The 20,206-nt window shown below is 40.0% G+C and overlaps 1 protein-coding gene across 2 annotated transcripts in view; it reads right to left on the reverse strand.

The window, feature by feature from the left end:
• OXCT1 (3-oxoacid CoA-transferase 1) overlaps positions 1-20,206 on the reverse strand; it is a 141,522-nt gene that overhangs the window by 13,009 nt on the left and 108,307 nt on the right. For both annotated transcript variants that reach the window (XM_029216903.1, XM_029216902.1), the window contains one exon: positions 12,952-13,041. In XM_029216903.1, coding sequence (XP_029072736.1) covers positions 12,952-13,041 — 90 coding nt within the window. The remainder of the gene's footprint in view (positions 1-12,951; positions 13,042-20,206) is intronic.

The raw sequence follows: 20,206 nt of genomic DNA on the forward strand, positions 1-20,206 counted from the left end.
GTGTATACCCCACACCCTCCTTATCCATTCATACACACCCACACCCACATCATCTTTATCGATTCATCTGTTGATGGACATACAGGTTGCTTCCATGTCTTGGCTGTTGTAAACAGTGCTGCTATCAACATAGGTGTGCATATATCTTTCGAATTAGTTTTGTCTGGATATATGCCCAGGAGTGGGACTGCTGAATCATATGGCAACTCTACTTTTAGTTTTTTGAGGAACCTTCATACTGTTCTCCATAGTGGCTGCACCAATTTACACCAACAGTGTAGGAGGGTTCCCTTTTCTCCGCACCATCTCCAGCATTTGATGGCCATTCTGATTGGTGTGAGGTGATACCTCATTGCAGTTTTGATTTGCATTTCTCTAATAATTAGCAATGTTGAGCATCTTTTCATGTGCCTATTGGCCATCTGAATGTCTTCCTTGGAAAAATGTCTATTTAGGTCTTCTGCCCATTTTTTGACTGGGTTGTTTGTATTTTTGTTATTGAGTTGTATGAGTTATTTGTATATTTTGGAAATTAAACCCTTGTTGGTCTTATTGTTTGTAAATATTTTCTCCCAGCCTGAAGATTGTCTTTTCATTCTGTTTAAGGTTTCCTTTCCTGTACAAAAGCTTATAAGTTTGATCAGGTCCCATTTGTTTATTTTTATTTCTATTGCCTTGGGAGACTGACCTAAGAAAACGTTGCTAGGATTTATGTTCTCTTCTAGGAGTTTTATGCTGTTGTGTCATATATTTAAGTCTTTAAGCCACTGTGAGTTTATTTTTGCGTGTGGTATGAGGGTGTGTTCTAACTTCATTCATTTACATGCGGCTGTCTAACCTTTCCAATATCACTTGCTAAAGAGAAGGTCTTTTCTCCATTGTATATTCTTGTCTCCTTTGTCAAAGATTAATTGACCACAGGTGTGTGGGTTTATTTCTGGGCTCTGTATTCTGTTCCATTGAGCCTCTGCATTTTTTAATACTATGTTGACCAGACTATTTATTTCCTAATTAATCAGCTTTAGATATTATCTACTAACTTCTTATTGGGGTGTATGAAGACTTTCTTACAAACCCCCATCCTTCATTATGTTCAGTTCTCCCAGCATAGCTATATCACAATTTGTAGGTAGCTCAATAGTCAGAATTTACACCTGCTGACAAAACGGCTATGTAAAATGGCTCATTGCTGGACCAGGCAGTGTAGAAAACCATGATTATATTCACTTTCTCATATAGTGATTTGCTTTTCCTGGAATTTGTCTGAGCCTCAGTTTGCTCATTGGTAAAATGTGTGCATTGGTCTATAGTCACATTTTTTCAAAGTTTCCTTTAGCCACGGTACACTTTTTTCAAACATAAAAAAGGGACTGAGAGTGGAAAGCAGGCTTTCACCCATTAACCCCCTTCCCCCACCCCCTACCACCCCCCAGTATAGAGGTGGCCTCTGGGTCACATCTATGGAGCACAGTGGAAACATTAGCTCTGATGATCTGATCTTCAGATCATTTTCTCCTGATTATGATTCAGCTCCTTTCTAAGTATCAAGCACCAGGAGCCTAAATTAATATTTCCCTTGAGGCTGAAGGCTAATTTATCACATTTTAGATCCATTAAAAATGGTAAAAATGCTTCTATTGCTTCCTTTTGGGATATGAAAGCACCACACGTGATGTCATCATCATCTTTAGCCATCTCAATGTTTTACCTTCTGAAATATGCACCACTACCTGGTTTACTTCTCTCTCAAAACTGCTGCTATACCAAGTACGATCAGAGGCAAGAGATTTCAAATAACTGGGCTTAATTAAGATTTTACTGCTTGTAATAATCTGTCAACTCACCAACATACTAGTAATTAAGAGGTTTTAGTATACTTAACCCAGTGTATGGCATAAAAGATACTCAACAGTTTTTGAATGAATGAATGGGAAGAAAAAGGGAAGTCTATTGGGAATCTTGGGTAGATTTCAAAAGAAGACAAACTCTATTACTTTAAATTTAGTCAAAAGTAGTGCTAAATACACATAGAGTAGACAGATGTTATACCTTTAACAACAAGTTATATGCTTCTGGGTCTTAATTTGTAAGACAATTTATAGCTGTAGAAATGAAACCTCATTTTTGCTTCATTTTTAATGATCCATTTTCATTCCCAGATTTCAAAGAAAGCTTGCACGTGTCACAGAAGCTTAACTAAAGAGCTGAAATTAACGATGAACATTCGAACTTCAATAGTTGTCAGGACTCCTTACACTTAATATAACTCAAATAAGACATGTCACAATGAATTCCAGGTTTGCCTGCGAACAAAGTGAACAATCTGTGGGCCTCCAAAGAACATTTTCTGCAGGGAGCTCTTACTTTGTTCTCATTATTTGAGCAAGATCTACACCTGGTGTGAAAGCAGCCACCTGGAATTCAATGAACAACCAACGCTGGTTTAGGATCAAGCGTGTATTTCAACTGATGGAATTAACTGTGCCCTACCAACAGAGACCTTTTAGAGACCCTTTTCCATGTAAACAGTATAGCTCAGTGGTTCAGAGTGGAGCCAAAGGACATGAGTGCAAAGCCTAACTCTACTCCACACTAGCTGGGCAAGGTTCCTGTGTCTGTGCTTATCCATCGCTTTACCTCAGGGGTTATTGTAAGTGTCCAGTACTTAGCAGGTGCTCAATAAGTTTGCGCTGTTTTTATAACCTATATTTAACATTCCCACAATCTACCAGGGAATTCTTCAGGAGCTCTTAAGTTCCTAAACGAAGTTGGACATAGAATTACACAGAAAATGGCCTAAACAGAATTCCTGAAAGCCACAAAACTAATGAAACGGCAACACGTATTTGGGGGCAAACCACATGGCTGGCAGGAAGCTGGCACCACGAGTATTGTTGCAGCGAGAACAGTGCAGCTAGATGACTCCATTCGCTCTGAGCTTCAAGACATAACACAGATCAAAGATAAAGAGAAAATGGGATGCAAAGAGAGATTAAAGAATGCCACAATTTCAGTATCCAACAACAGGTTGGCTATGAAGCCAAAATATGACTAACGCCCACTTGAGCATTCTATTCTAACCACGCCAGGCTGAGCCTTACCAAGTTCTATGATTCACAAAGGAGGAACAATCACTGCGTTTTTAGCATTTAAAAATAAATCCTGAAAAAGAGATGCAGTGTAGTGTGGTAGCAAAGAACACTATATTAGGAGTCCAAAGACCCGGTTTTGAATCTTAACTCTGCCACTTAATAGTCATTTGGTCCCTTAAATTCTTTGTGCTGTAGTTTTCTGTTCGATTGCCTTGTCTTCCTCACCTGATCACGGTAGGAAGAAATGTTCTGCAAGTGCAGTAAAGTAGGAGGGGTTGAATCTACATTCCAATATTTTGGGTGAGTGGGGTCTTGTTCATCCTCATCATTCTGCTTCTTTCTTTCTCCACGAAGAAAGGTCAGAAAAGGCAGAGGAACGGACACCAAGTGTAGCATTAAAAATTCTCTGACTGGACCCGAGGGCTCCTGATTTTGATATTTCCTTATTTCCTAATTTCATCATAACCTTGGTGAATAGCTAAATCTCTTTCCTCCACCTGCTTCTCCAGCTCCTCTTTTCCCCACTGCATCACTTACAGGCCTCCTGCAAAATCCAGGAATCCACCGTTTTTATTTTGCATGACCGAAAGCGTTAATACTTTCTATTACTTGCTTCATGGTGATCTCTTTTTAATTCATTAGATATCTGTGTGCAATTTATTACTAAATTCTTCAGTAATAAACGACTCTGGTTAAACGATAATAAATTCCCTTGTTATCATTACAATAAGCTTTGTGTTATCAAAATAAACTTAATCCCAAATAACAAGCTCTCTTTTTTACAACATGATGATTTTTACATTTGATGTCAACATTTCTTTCACCTGAGGCAATGGAGCATTCATGTAAGATTTTGCCTTACATAAAACCCCATTTTATGCCCATCTTTTTTGTTAAGTATTTCTTCAATGTGGCTGCAATATATTTCTTCTTTGGGAAAGCCCTAGTGATCAAGTACAAAGAAGGCAAAGTCCAGAAGTTGGTTGATCCTTAAGGGACCGAGTCTTTACGGGTGTATTCACGCCATCTGAAACACACACCACCCTGTACTCCTTCATCCCACGTTCGAATGGCAACACCCTCCCTATTCTTCACGACTTAGCTCAGGTGTCAGCTACCCTGGAGAAACCATCTCCAACATCCCCTATCCAGTGCCGCCACTCCAGTGTCCCAGGGACTTTCCTAGTCTGGTGCACCTCATAGGTGCTCCTGTGTCTCCTCTACTCTCCACACATGTTGTAATTGTTGCCCTCTCTTTCCCCACCACTGGACTCTGAAACAATTTATCTTTGTATCTTCTGCAATGAGTAGAGTACTAGACAAACCACAGCGATCAATAAATGCTGTCTGACTATTATAATTCCGATCCAAGGAACTCCAACAGCATAGGAGCTGTAAAATACCATGTGACTGAGTGGCTATGGACCACTGGAGGCTGCTTTTAGTCCTAAGAAACGTACTTGTACATTCCCAGCATCTCTGAGCTCACTAGGAGAAGTGCAGCTAGCAGAGGTGTGCAAAGGGGCTTACGAAACTTGGGGAGGCAGATAAAGGCATGAGCAAAGGGAGTAACAAAGACACCTCAAGACTGCAGTATGGGGAGTCCCCTGGTGGTCCAGTGGTTAGGACTTGGCGCTTTCACTGCCGTGGTTCAGATTCAAGCCCTGGTCAGGGAACTAATATCCCTCAAGCCATGCAGCGCAGCCAAACAAAAAGAAAAGACTGCAGTATGAAACATACAAATGTATAAGTAAAGAGAGAAACTGAGTGAATTATACAATACTTATTCTACCTCTTCTGCTTGCTCTCTCCTACAGCTGCAAGGCTTGCATTAATCTGTTGAAAAGCGGGGCTACAAAGGCTGACCTTGGCAAGGGAATACTCCATACTTTGTCTGGTGGCACAATGAAAGCAAGGACAGGTCTCTCTTAGGGCTTGCCAAAATGTCACGGAAGAAGCTGGAGTGCTACAGCCCTTGCCCCTTCCTTCTATACACACACACGAACACACACAAAACAGATGATATAAAAATCGGGGAACGCTGTATTACAAGACCCATGACTGTCACATCACTATGATGATTGATGTGGTGCCCAGAAAAGAAAAATGGGATTTGCTAAAGAAAAAAATTCAAGGTACACAGAATAAAAGGACAAGATGATGATGATATTACTCACACTGAGTTTATCCTCATGGGATATTTTTGGCCTTTACACAGCACCTATTTGGTAGGGATCCCAGCAATCCATATAGGACTTCAGTGGAAAGGCTCGGCTAGCTCTGAAGCAGAGAATGGTTGCTGTTACAAATGGCTTTTATATGTGGATATAATAACAGTTTGTGGTTACACAGGCACATCCTCAGGGGAAGCCTAGCCAAATGAGACAATAGATACAGCAAGCCATTTCCCTGAAAATAGTCTTCAGGGCTTTGAGATCTTAGAATAGAAGGCCATTTTTCTTCAATATAATACAAAAATCTTTATCATGGCCTTTTATTTTCTCTCTAAAGACTGCATCCTATGGTCTCTAGACTAAGGATGGCAGAGCCTAGGACTGAGCAAGAATTATTTTCTCTTTCCATCCATGAATTGCTGTGATACCTTAGAAAGCTGCTCTTAGTGTCAGCTTTCCTATCAAGAACTATGGATGCTCAAGGTCACAGAATTTAAAGTTATTTGCTTAATTAAATTCTGTAAGACATTTTAAAGTGTTTATTGGTTGATGGACTGTGTTCTGCTATTTTCTTCCATTATAACATTTTTTTGCAGGCATGTCCATCATTAAAGGACAAATAAAAAAGACAAAACCATGTAAGGATTTCTATTTTTAATGGTGAATATCGTTTTTTCCCAAACAATCCTAGCCACGAAATAGTTTCATTAACAAATTATAAAATACTGACAAGCTTTTATGAATGGAAAAAAAAATTAAACCAGATGAAACTATGTTAATTACAAATTATCCTAACAAAAGAATACTTTATCTTGGGATACCTTTCAGTGCTGCTGAAAATTATCTCAAGGATGCTTCCAAGAAAGCATTTTTAGAAACTCTTTTATATTTGCTGGCTTTTGGTAACACATTTGGTCCAAAATAAAAAGATTAATAAATCTCATTTACTTTTTATAATTCCTCTGCACAAAAAGCAAAGACAAGGTAAAACAGTATTCAAGATTTCTAGGGCTTCCCTGGTGGCGCAGTGGTTGGGAGTCCGCCTGCTGATGCAGGGGACACGGGTTCGTGTCCCGGTCCGGGAGGATCCCACATGCCGCAGAGCAGCTGGGCCCGTGAGCCGTGGCCGCTGGGCCTGCGCGTCTAGAGCCTGTGCTCCGCGGCGGGAGAGGCCACAACAGTGAGAGGCCTGCGTACCGCAAAACAAAAAAAAACAACAAAAAAAGATTTCTATATGACACTGCTATCAGATATGAATTGGACTTAATAAAAATATTATTCACAAAGATTTATTCTCAACTTCATAACAAAAAAATGATACAAATGAACTTATTTACAAAACAGAAACACAGACTCAGACCTAGAGAATGAACTTATGGTTACCAGGGGGGAAGGCTGTGGAGGAGGGATAGATTGGGAAGTTGGGATTGACATGTACACATTGCTACACTTAAAATAGATAAACAATAAGAACCTACTGTATAGCACAGGGAACTCTGCTCAATATTTTGTAATAACCTAAATGGGAAAAGAACTTGAAAAAGAATAGATACATGCATACGTGTAACTAAATCACTTTGCCGTACGTCTGAAACTAATACAACGTTGTTAATCAACTATACTCCAATATAAAAATTAAAAAATAAATTACATTTTTAAAAAAGCAAAGACAAGGTAAAACAGTATTCAGGATTTCTATATGACACCTTCGCTATCTGATACAGATTGGACTTAATAAAAAATATTATTCACAAAGATTTATTCTCAACTTCATAACAATATAATTATGACTCTTTTTATCCTTTAGAATCCAGACCTCCTACTGTAATACAAATAAAAACTAAGCCTGTTTTAGAAATAGCACTCTCATTTATGTTCTCAAAAATAGGTACCAGAGCTTTGCCTGTTTCCAATAAATGACAACTATGACTGAATTTCTTTGTTTTTGTGCTCTGAGAGTTATACCCTTAGGAACACATTTCCAGTACACAATACTAAGAACAAAACACTTTCCTTTATATTGTTAGTGGTGATGGTATTTGCCAGACAGAAAAGTTTAGTAACAGAAAACGGAGGGGCTGGATACATAGGCTCTCAGTTTGCTTTTGCTCTTAATTTTCTACTTGACTTTTATCAGAATGTTTAACCCCTATGAAATTTGGTTGGTTTACCTCTGGAAGGGGAAAAATAAGACCTACCTCACAAGAGTATTGTAATGATAAAATAAAGGCAATAAACATGTAACTGCTTGGAAAAAGTTAAAAGTGCTCTATATGTTCAAAGTATCATTATTATTTGAAGAACTAATGAATTCAACAATTATTGATTCCTAATATGCACCAGGCATGATTTTCCTTAGTTGTTATGATAGAAAGAGGCCCTGCCCTCATGGAACTTCCATTCTAGTGAAGAAAGGAGATGAAGAATCATCAGAAGAGGGGGGAATTCTGTTTTTATAACAGTCAGGGAAAGCTTCTCTGGTATCCTCAGCAGAGGCCTGAGTGAACAGAGGAAGTGAGCCATGTAGCTATCTGAGGAAGAGCTTTCCAGACATAGACAATAACAAGTGCAAAGGCCCTGAGGCAGGAGGATGCTTGGAATGTTCCAGAAACTTACAGGAAGAGAGTCTGGCTGGAGCTCAGTGGGCAAGTGGGAGAATCCTAGTAGATGGAGTCAGAGAGGTACTGGGATTGAAGCTGACAAGCCAGGGAGGGCCTTAGAGACAAAGTATAAGGAACTCTGAACTTGAATCTAAGGGAGATGGGAAGCTGTGGAGGGTTTCTGAGCCCAGGAAGAAGTGCTATAACATGATTTATATTTTTAGAACATCATTCCTACCACTGTGTGGAGGATAGATTCTGTGTGTGTGTGTGTGTGTGTGTGTGTGTGTGTGTATTTCCACCCAACTCTTCTCCCTCTGCTCTCTGACAACAGGGACCTAATTGTAAATCCCTCAGCATGCACTGCCCTTTCACACCCCAGTGCCTATTCCCTTGACCTGAAACACACTAGTCCCTTCAAACCCTGCCCCATCCTTCAGATCTCCATGCAAATGCTACATCTCATGGGAAGCACTCTGTTTTGTACACTCTTTCTATTTTAAGTATTGGTTTCTATGACTCTATCCCCATGAGACTCTGACCTGCGTAAAGGAAGGACTATGCCTTTCTATTTTTCATTTCCTCAGACCCTATCATAGTGTCTGACACATAGTAGGCCCCCAATAAATATTTGATGCCTGCATAAACAAGTAAATTAACATACTCACATAAGATAATTCTGCCAAATTTCAAGACAAAGCCTCGAAGAATATACATTTAGTCATTCATCATGTCTAGAGGATGGAAGACGTTAAGCCAGCAAATTCACAAAGTGTTGGCTCATTTATATATGATGGTGTAGAGGTAGGAGTGAGTCAGATAAAGGGGGAAGGGGAACAGAATGTGGAAACACCTAAGAACAGGAAACAACATGAATGTGGAGATCCTAGCAGAACTGAAGCCCTGGAAACAAGGATAAAGTAGGTTGCTGGGGAGCTGATGACAAAAGGCTGGCAGGCTAAGGTGAACTAAATAATGTGGACCTAACTCGATCCAGCTTTAGTTTGAGACCAGTCACTTTGGCAGTGGTGTGCTTGATTACCAGGAAAGAGGGTCAGTCTGGCAGGAAGAGGACCTTTGGGATGCTGCAACAGTGACCCATGTAGATGTGACAGGGACCTAAACAAGTAGAAATCCACAGGATGGAGCAGATTACAGGGGTATTGTAGATGCAGTATGTACAGTGATTGGTATAGTGGGAGGGGCAGAAATTCCATGAGTACCTTTCCAGAGGGGGGCTGGGAGATCATCACTTCTCCAGTTGAGCTAGCAGATGGAAGATTTTTAGGGGAAACGATGATGATTTCACTTGTATAAGTGTTGTGGTTGAGGTAGCTATGGAACAACCAGGTGGAGGTGTCTAATAGGGAAAAAATATAGTTATAGAGCTCATTAGAGAATTCCAGTGAGGAAATAAGGATTAGGGAGCCACTGAGTGAAAAATAATAGCTGGTGCCAAAGATTTAGAAAGCACCCAAGAAAGGTGCAGAGGGTGAGAAGTACAGAGGGCCAAGGATGAAGTTATGAGGAGTCCTGGAAGGAACTGATAAAGAAAAGATGGGGCAGCTAGTGATCTAGGTTGGTGGGGCAGCTCTGCAGGCCTCAGCACGTGGTTTACAACTTTGGTTCCAAGGCTGATGTTGCAGTTAAGGCCTTTCTCAGAAGGCTAGAGGAGGACAAAAAATAGTCCAATGAAATCGGCTTTCTCTTTAAGGACATGACCCAGAAATTGCACAAATGCTCAAATCCCATTGACTTAAACTTGGTCACATAGATGAATCTACACGCAAGGGAATCTGGGAAATGTAGTCCGTCACTGGGCTACTCTGTGCCCAACTGAAACATGGGAAGATTCTAATACAAAAGGGAAGAAGAGGAGATGGGTAGTAGGGGGCACAATTCTGAGACTGTTTTCTTTTAAATATTTTGCTGATATCTATCTCAACAAGGACAGCTTTGACCAGGGAAAATGAAAAAGGGAAAGAGGTAATTCTGAAACCTAAAGCTTTCAGAAAAGGGCAGGTGTGGATGGGAACATAGGTGAGGATGCAGCATGGTATGATATGATGAACATGACTAGACCAAACTGAGGGCAACTCCTAGCTCTGCCACTTACCTGGACAAGTTTCTTACCTGCCTACATTCCAGCCTTACATCGGAGAGTCGCTGAGAGGTTTATAGATCCAGTATGTACAATGCCACACACAGGGCCTCGCACCCAGTAAAGACTCAAACTCCTACTCCTTTCCTTCATTTCTCCCAATTTTTAGAGGGCAAAAAAAGGACACGCCAAGAGATCAAAAGAAGCTTAAGTAGGAAGGTGGCTAGACACCAAAAACTCTGCCTACTTTGCAATTTTGCCTGGAACCCTGATGTCTAAGCTTAAATGAAAGCCACACTCCAAGGCCAGTCTGGCGCCAGTGCCTGCCACATGTCTCCAGAGGCAGTTTTAAGGCAAAGGAAATGTTATGCCGGTTACTCTAGAGCAACACAAGCAGGCAGCCAGGTTTCAAATACCAGAAGCTGCTGGCTGCTTGCAAAGACTTGCAAGGAAAGAGTTTCCTTTGTCTGATTAAAGCAACATTTTTAAAGGTCAGGTAATACTATATTTATAAGTGACCTGCATCTGTAACCCTATAGAGAAGAAAAGGAGCAAAAAGAAAAGCTGTACCTGAAGGCCAGTTGATGGCTCCACCCACTTACTGGGGAAAAAAAAAAATCAGTAGCACAAGAATACAAGATTATATTTCTTTTCTCAGGTTTTAATCTTTCACCGCAAACTTTCTATTCTGTGTCTTAGAACACTCTGGGGATTCTCCCCCTAGGCTGTTCACTTACTCATAAGGCAGCAGAAGTTACCTGGCATATCTAAAAGAACAGGTCATTAACTGGAGAGGCCACCAGGAGTGAAAGACCTCGCCTCTCTATTTCCTTTCCAACCTCTACCAACCTTCAGGAAGACGAAAGATGCAGGAAAGAAGTGGTGAGGTCCCCGTGTTCCCCTGAGTTGGGCCAATAACAGTAAGTCCAGGTGAACAATGTACAGTAGCAACCACACATTCTGGGACCAAGAGTACAAAGTGAAGATGGCAAGAAAAGAAACTTCTGTTGGTTAGTTTTCAAGGTTATCTATTAAGTATAAACAAATCACTATTATTATTTTAATCACAAATATATTTTTTGTTAGTTTGTCCAAATGAAAGTATGTAGGGAAAAATAGCTAACTTCAGTTCTGGTCTAAAACTTAGTGCCAATTTCCCCACTGAGAGAAGAAAAAGAAGAAACGCTAAAAAACATTCTCTTGCTTCTATGAAAAGCTTTAATAAGGGACTTCTAATTGGAAGTTTGAAGCACAATTTTTCCTCTGTCAGAAATTCCATCTGAGGAGAAAGAAAACACTTTGGGGGAAAACAAATGCACAAAAATAATCTGAAATGAGTCGGACTTCAGTGCCTATGTGTCAACATTAAAGTAACAACAAAAGGAAAGTCGGAAAGAGTTTTCTCCAAATGGACATTATGTTCCAGAAAACCTTTGGATTTGATTTGCACGCGCGGCATCCTTTTGCCTCTGAAATGAAGTATTTTGGATGCTTTTGCCAGGCATCGCTCAGTAGTCACCTGTGTTGGTTTCATTTCTATTGTCCCATACTTATGCTTCACTGCTCACTTCACTGTTTACTAAGCAATTTATGATAATTTCATATTTATTACAGTTTTCACAATGAAACTGTTTCATGGCACCCATCACTCTGTAACAGAACTCCCTATGGGAAGCAAGTCGGATGCAAATCTTCCAGATCCACACTCTCCCATAATGCTGCATCACAAAATAAAAAAGGGCAAACAACTACCACTTCCACTCAAAATAGCAGGTATCAAGGTGAGAACAGGTAGCTTTTGTTTTAAAACTAAGAATTACAAAGGAGAATGAGCAAAGGTATAGAGGGTGAAGAGGGTACCTGACACCCAATATCAACTTTGCAAATCATCAGAAGCCCAGGGATTCAGGTGGGGAAGGCAATTAAGCTCAGTTGTTTCAAAGACAATGACTTGGAATAGGAAGAAAGTCATACTGATAACTCGGTATTTAGAAGACTAGGCTTTGGAGTCAGAGGTATCCAGGCCAAATCTCAGTTCCACTAGTTGTGTGACCTCAGGCAAGTTACTCAACCTCTCTGAAGCTCTGTTTCTGGACCCACAAAAACACTTATATCAAGTTCATGGGCTTTTACAGGCAAACATACACAGAGAGCTTAGTGTACTCTTCGTGCACAGTAAACTCAATGAATGGGAGCCATCACTATTATAGGCTGATGATATCATCATTAAATGTAAGTGCCATGCGGTCAATGATTCTTGTCTAGTTTTGGTCATTGCTAAATTCCAGCAGTGCCCAGCACATAATAGATATTCAATAAACACTCAACGATTTATCAAAATAAAAGTATAATATTCTTCAGAATAGAACACTTGCTATCACCAAGTCCATCATTTTCTAACACTGTCTCAAAACGGCACCTCCACAGACTTGGTAAGAGGCCATATTGTCCACTTGAAAATAACTGCTGTTAAAAACGCACATTCTGCTGTGTTTTTCATTTTGCACAGAGATAGCAACCACTATAATCATCTTTAAACCTGAATCAGAGAATTCCCATGTGGTTCAGCGGTGAAGACTCCGTGCTTCCACTGCAGGGGACACGGGTTCGATCCTTGGTCGGGGAACTAAGATCCCACATGCCACTGGGTTTGGCCAAAAAAATAAAAATAAAATAAAAATATCTATAAACCTGAATCAACACATCTGCCCTAACATCTTTTCACTGCTTTTGAAGACATTATAGCTTTTACTTAATGTGTGTGTGAGGCAAATAATCAAAGAACACCCTGATGTTTGCTTCAAAGTTAAAACAAACATTTAGCTGAATGATAATAAATAATGGTCTTTATTTGTAACGTTTTTCTCTAAAATATAAACGTTATCAAGCTGAGTGATCCAGAGAAAACAATAAAAACAACGGTCATATGACCTGGTGTACAGGGTTTCAGTGTAGTGTGAATTTCCAAAAGCAGCTCTCATTACCTTTGCAGAGTGCTCCATGGTGACCACCACTTTGGTTTTGGCACTGGACACTAGATCCATAGCCCCTCCCATTCCTTTCACCATCTTCCCCTGCAAAACAAACAGAAAATAAGAAGTACTTCTTGGGACTTCCCTGGTGGTCCAGTGGTTAAGAATAAGCCTTGCAATGCAGGGGACACTGGTTCGATCCCTGGTTGGGGGAATGAAGATCCCATGTGCTGCGGGGCAACTAAGCCTGTGTGCCACAACTAGAGAGATGCCCGTGCACAACGAAGAGCCCACGTAACGCAACGAAAGATCCCGCGTGCCTCAACTAACACCCAACACAGCCAAAAAATAAATAAATATTAAAAAAATAAAAAGAAGTAATTCTCTTTCACCTTTTTAGTATGTGGCAAAACAAAATTAACTTGCAAGAAGAAGCCGCTGGAATAATTAGTGAAAAAAACTCATTGACCTTCATTGCTTAGTACTTGAGCTTTATGACCTTAATATCCTGTTGTTCTATTATTCTATGGCTGAAGAATAAGTTCAGGATAAATATTATGATGTTACACTCACTGAGTATGGCTAACATTACTTTGTCAATGCTATATTAGCAATATGTCAATCATTGGATAAGAAAAAACTCAAGAACCTTTCCAAAATTCTGGGCACATTACTCTTATTACAATAATATGAGACTGAAATCCACATGCCCCTGACATTCATTTCTTTCTTTTTAAACATATACTTGGCACCACTGAGTCTTCAATCACAGACACTTTCTAAAGCACTTTCTTGGATTTCCTGCAGATTAAAATACCATTAGGTAATAAACTAAGGCATTAGTGGTGTTTCCCTAGTAATGATTAATATGAAAGGTGGGTCTGTCTTTCTAAAACCTGGCACTTATCTTGCTCTTAGAAAAATACATCAAAACAAAACAAGAAAATATATTTCTGTTAAGCAAAAACAGAAGCAGACTTCAGGATCCTTTCACCAAGACCATTCTATTTCTGTTCATCTATCTATCTCCTCATTCATTAAACATTTACCAACCACCTTCTCTGTGCCACACACTCTGAATAATTCCCACTGTCTAGTCTGTCTCCTGGTTACAGAGTTTTGGAAAAAGCAAGTGTCCCCAGAGATGATGAAATAAATTCTTACTCAAGTAGATTGAAAAGAAATGTTTCTAACATTGAAACCTCCTGAAAATTTAATTTATTTTTTTCCTCTTGCTGATTTGACAGGAAACTCTTCCAGGGCTTTCAGCTCCTTTCCCATAATTTCATACCTTTAAGGAAATCAGGCAATACACTCACACCTGGCTTTAAGACACGGTCTCAAATCCCCTGATTTCAGAAACATTTTAGAGGTCAGTGCAACACTGCACGAACATGAATTAGATGGGCAGTATAAAACAAAGGAGTAAGTAGTCAGGACATCTTCATGGTTTGGAGCTTGCCACTAAATGACATCGGGAAGCAGCTGGCAATGGTTGGGAGGTGGTGCAAGAAAGGAGTGGAAGGGACAAAATGAGTCTGTCTTCAGACATGTAAGGTTGCCATGAAGCAGAATATCCATGTGGAAATGTGTAATTTTATGCTTCTATAAGCCACACCGTCATCCTTAGCTGCAATTTTAATAAGTAAAGCACCAGGTCATAACATTTCTGAAGAGAACGCTGATACTTTATGGTACAAAATATGGATAAGTTAGAGATGGAAGCAATAAATGTCTATCATAAACTCCAATACTAAGGAAGTTTGGGATTTTTAAAACATCAAAACACACTAAAGCTATTCCATTTTAAAATGTCTCAACATGTTCTTGCTGTGGTGAGAACAACCAGCCAGTCTGAGCTTCCATAGATCGTGTCCTTGGGCAGACCAAGAGTGTAAGTGCCAGAAGAATGAGGAAGCCAAAGAAAACCAGAAACCAAGCTAGTGTGTTAAACATTCCTTGAATTAAAAAAAAAAAAATTCCTTGAATTAGAATATACCACAGGCAAATTTTGTCCCCTGTGACACAATGATACTGGTAAAGCTTATGACAGCTTCTAACAGGACGCTTGTCCATTTTAGGTGAATCTGATGTACATATTTGAAATCATCGTCAGTTATTTAAGAAAGATTTATAGAGCACCAGCTGGGTACATAACACTGTGCTCGCAGGAATATAAAGTGCTATAAAACAAGTTGGAAAGAACCATCTCTTTGTGTCTGTTAGAAAGAACTGTATCTCTTGACTCAATGTAAATGAACAGTCTTCATCACTCAAAGAGATTCAAGTGGTCTCATGTCTTGTCTTCAAAGCACACGCTACAAATTTCAAAGCACTATTTTGATACTTACATGTTTGTTTCCAAGAGTAAAAAATGCACAAGATTAGGTGCAGAACACCTGAGATCTATTAACCCACTGTGTGACATTTGCAAAACACCAAATCTCTTTGTATTTAGGCTCATTATCTATAATCCAGGAATAAGAATATCTGCCCTATCATAAAGTTGTTATGAGGAATGGATGTGGAGTAAACAGAAATTTATAAATTTATTGCCTTACATCTTCAGTCAATTCATTTTAGTGAGTGTCTAATATGAGCCTGTACTGTACTGGGTGCTGGACTTAGAGATGATCAAGATAGGCTTCTTTTCTCATAAACTTCATCACTGGGGGAAGGGAAAGCATCCACGAGTAATTAAAGAGACTTGAACCAAACTTCTTCCCTCTAAAAGTAGCATTCCCCACCTCTTCCTCATCCCCAAGGTAGAGCTAAGTGCCTTTTCCCTGTATCCTTGGCACTATTTGGTATGTAATTCTGTCACAGTGAATTTCAACTCTTTTCTTTCTTTCACCGTATTATTATTATTGTTATTGCATTATAAGTGCTTAGATGAATGAGTGGATGAATGGTTTCGAGTAACATAGGTACGTTCAAGTTCTAGCAGAGCACTCAGGATGCAACTGCTAACTGTGCCTGGAGAGGCAGGAATGGGAGGAAGAGGCTCAGCAGGATGTCACAGAGGAGGTGTTTCACAAAAGTCTGCCAGATGGGGAAGAGAACAGCAGTGTCTCCTAAGAGAAAGCATTTCTAGCAGGTTAACCGGAAAACCTCCAAATATTTGGTTTTTGTATTTTTTAAGTAAGTTCATTGTATTAGAAAAAGAAATGAAAACATTTTCTTCCATTTCAATTCCCAAGTGATTTCTGAAACAGAATCAATTACTAAAGGAAAATAATTTATTCTATCTATACCAGAAGAAAAAAAGAGATATAAGACATCCTCTCTGAAGCAAGTGGGAAATTCAACGCCACCTTTCAGCCCGGCTCAGCAGGCACTCTTCTGGGAATCAACTACTTATATATCCCAGTTCTCTACTGCAGCTGGGGTAGCCATGTGCCTGAGTGCTAGACAATGGAAGACAGGGAGGTGCTACCTGTGGTTTCAGGCTCTGGCCCATAAAAACCTCTCACGTGTAATCCTTTACGCTCCTTCACCTTCTGCAATGTGGACACTGACATCCAAGGTGTCCTCACAGATGACTGAGCTTCACTCAGGCTGGGTCCTTAAATGACCACGTGTAGCAGAGCCCACTTACTCAGAAACACACTGCACTGCTCAATATGAGTGAAAAACACAGGGTGCTAAACCACTGAAATCGGGAGGCTTATTTGTTACAGCAGCTGGTGTGACTAATACAGTGGTGTGTTGCCCAAATGGATTCTATGGAAGGGAGAGAATTGTGTAGAATTAGAACTGTTACAGCTGCATAACAGAGGGGGGACCTGAGAAGGCCTCTTAAGGAGATGTTTTACCACTGCTCTTTGAGGGAGGTGACTATGCCAGATACTGTCCTCGGCACTGTTATCTACCTCTTTATCCAAATGTCCAGCACACTGCTTGACATTTGATAGAGCTGAGATACAGATCTTACCTCCGTCTTCATCTCCCTCCCAGAAACCCAACATCCTAATCAATATACAAAATAAAAAGCTGATAAAAGAGAGAAGTTAAGGAGCTAAAAATATACCTTTAAATAAATCACAAGAGAGAGAAGTGATACGGAGAAAAAATAGGCCTATAATGAAGAGATTATGGTCATGATTGAAGCACTGGGCCAGGGTCACACAAAGCGTGGCTTTCTTTTAAATCTCATCAGCAAACATACATTTCTTGAATGGGGCAACTTTAGTTCTAAAATGTATTCTGGCTAGCATAATGGAGAGATGATTGCTGGATACTCATTTCATAGCCAACTCATTTTTTTGCAGTTAAGGACTGACTCTGACATCAAGTACGGAAAGAATACTGCAATAAAATGCACTAGAACGCTGCACAATTACAAAACTTTTCTAAAAAGAAACTGACTCAACCGTTATCCTCCATTCACAAATATTTTCAGGATCTATTATGAACCAGGAACTAAGGTAAGAATTAGGAATAAAAAATGAACATGATCGGGCTTCCCTGGTGGTGCAGTGGTTGAGAGTCTGCCTGCCGATGCGGGGGACGCGGGTTCGTGACCCAGTCTGGGAAGATCCCACATGCCGCGGAGCGGCTGGGCCCGTGGGTCATGGCCGCCGGGCCTGCGTGTCTGGAGCCTGTGCTCCGCAACGGGAGAGGCCGCAGCAGTGGGAGGCCCGTGTACCGCAAAAAAAAAAAAAAAAAAAAAAATCTACCTTTTTTCTAGAAAATATATTTAAACCAAAATCAATATTTTAAATACATTTTTATTTACTTCGATCCTATTTCCTAATATCAGAATTTTAAAGAAAGTGAAAGAAATTGTTAAAATGCCATTTAAAATAAAACATAAAACATACTGAAAATGATTCTTGCCATCATTTTTATCATAAGTATATAAATAGTAATGGCTTATTTTCAGATTTGTTACCTCTAAATATTCTGCTCTTAAGTGAGAAACAATGTACAATCTACAGAAACAATTTTTAAAGCATTTTAAACTAATGCTATGTGCCCCACTGGAAAATGTGAATCAACTGTAAGAAAAAGGGAAAAATAGCTGTGATTTATTTATAAAACTAGGGCTTGTTGTTTAATATTAAACACCAGAGCATTAAGTATCCACCTCAATCCAAATGTAAGCCTCTTTATTTCTATCTCACTTTCCCATTATTAAAAAATGTTCTAGGAAAGAAAGCGGTCTCTAAACATGTTCCTAGCTAAAGAGCAGGAGAGAGGGAAACTAAAAACACGATATCAACATTTGTTTAAATACAAAGAGAGATGTTATAAAAGATTTTAAAAATTTGCCTTAGTTTAGCAAAGTTATAACAAAGGTACAGCAGAATATTTCTCTTTTCTGTTATACTTTGTATTCAAAACCAAGAAAAATGTGATTTTCCTTTCCAAGTTTAATTGTATTTCCCAGGACAGGTGAACTGATCATGTAAACCAATTAATATGTAACTAGAAATATAATAATATCTTTATTGCTAAGTAAGTTAACAAAATTGCTTATAACAAATATCAGTTATCAATCATAATATGGGCTAAAAAAAAAGCATGTCGGGCTTCCCTGGTGGCTCAGTGGTTGAGAGTCCGCCTGCCGATGCAGGGGACACGGGTTCGTGCCCCAGTCGGGGAGGATCCCACATGCCGCGGAGTGGCTGGGCCCGTGAGCCATGGGTGCTGGGCCTGCGTGTCTGGAGCCTGTGCTCCGCGGCGGGAGAGGCCACAACAGTGAGAGGCCCGCGTACCGCAAAAAAAAAAAAAAAAAAAAAAAAACGCATGTCAGAAAAGCAGCACTTGGATAAGTTCAAAATTTCATTTTAGTAAGCGCTGTTGCTCCTGTTCTCTCCGAGATCTCGTTTAAATTATCCCCTCTTCACAGCTCCTCCACCCTCCCCCTCTCCACAGCCCCTCTCTATAGATTCTTCAACACATTGAAGTCCAGTTTCTCCTTGACCATGCCCTTGAAGTGAGAACTACTCAATCCAGTCTCTAATATTTAATCATTTGATTCAGTACACACTTTGTAGGTTTACTTTATACATTCCTGAAACTTTCTACTACATTTTACACTGTATTCCATCAACATCTGTAAATCCTCTATACTCATCGGCTTCCATGGTATAATACCTCCTACCTTGAGGCTTTCAGGCTCCTTTCTAGCATCCTTTTCCCACACCAGCTTTGTGTTGGCCAACTTAAAGCTCTGCCCTTGGCCTCCTGCTCTTATTGACACTTGCTCTCCACGAGTGACTTCATCTATACACTTATGATATAAACCGGCCCTGTCTCTGATGCTTCCTAAAGCCACATGTCTAGCTCAGATCTTCCCTGAGTTTCAGATTTCAATATCCAAAAACTTCCCAGTCACCCTGTAGCACAATCCGCTGGCTGATTCCCCAAATTGTTTCCTCTTGTTCCTGGGCACAGAGGCCACATTTCCCAGCCGTCCCTGAAGTTAGGACTAGTCATATGAATAAGTTCTGACCAATGGAACGGGGTGAAAGTGATATATAACACTTGCAGGGCTGGACCATAAAAACTTCAAGAACAATGCTCCATGCCCTTGTCTTTTCTGCAAACTACATGTTGAAGATGGTGCAGCCACGGAATGGAAGGAATCTCAATCCCTGAATTACTGCACAGAAGAGAGCTGTCTGCAAATCAGGGATATTCACTTTGGTTCTATGTGAGTGAGAAATAAAAACTTCTGTTATCTTATGTTAATTATTCATGCCTCAACTCAGTATGGTCCAAAGTAAATTAAGCATCTTTATCAAGGCAAATCTCATCTGCCCACTGATTTCCTATTTCAGTTAGTGGCCAATCAACCATCTCAGGATCCAAATCAGAAACGTCTTTATCTCTTGCCTCTCCTTCATTATCCGTGTACAATCAATGAATCATTCAATCACAAGGAACTTCTATTTTCCCAATATTTCTTGAACTTGACTATTTCTCACCCTAGCTAGGATCCTTATGACTTCTCCCTGAGTGGTGTAACATCCCTCCAGTTAACCTATGTCCAGCCTTGTCCCTCTCAAATCTTTCCAACTCATAGCCACAAAAATAATCTTCTTAAAATGAGCATTTTATATCATTCCTCTGCTTAAAGCTTTTCACTAGTTCCCCAGTGGTTCAGGGTAAAGTCCAAGCACCTCACTCAGTCTGGCATACAAAACCTATGACAGTGTGGCCTGGACCTTCCTCACTGCCTTACGCTCCAGTTCCCATTTCTATCCCAGGAATAGTGAGTTGCTTGTCTACAGCGTATGGCTTCATACTATGCTGTAAG

The sequence above is a fragment of the Monodon monoceros genome, unplaced genomic scaffold (genome assembly GCF_005190385.1).
Source record: "Monodon monoceros isolate NGI ecotype Baffin Bay Population unplaced genomic scaffold, NGI_Narwhal_1 Super_Scaffold_12, whole genome shotgun sequence".
NCBI lineage: Eukaryota > Metazoa > Chordata > Mammalia > Artiodactyla > Monodontidae > Monodon > Monodon monoceros.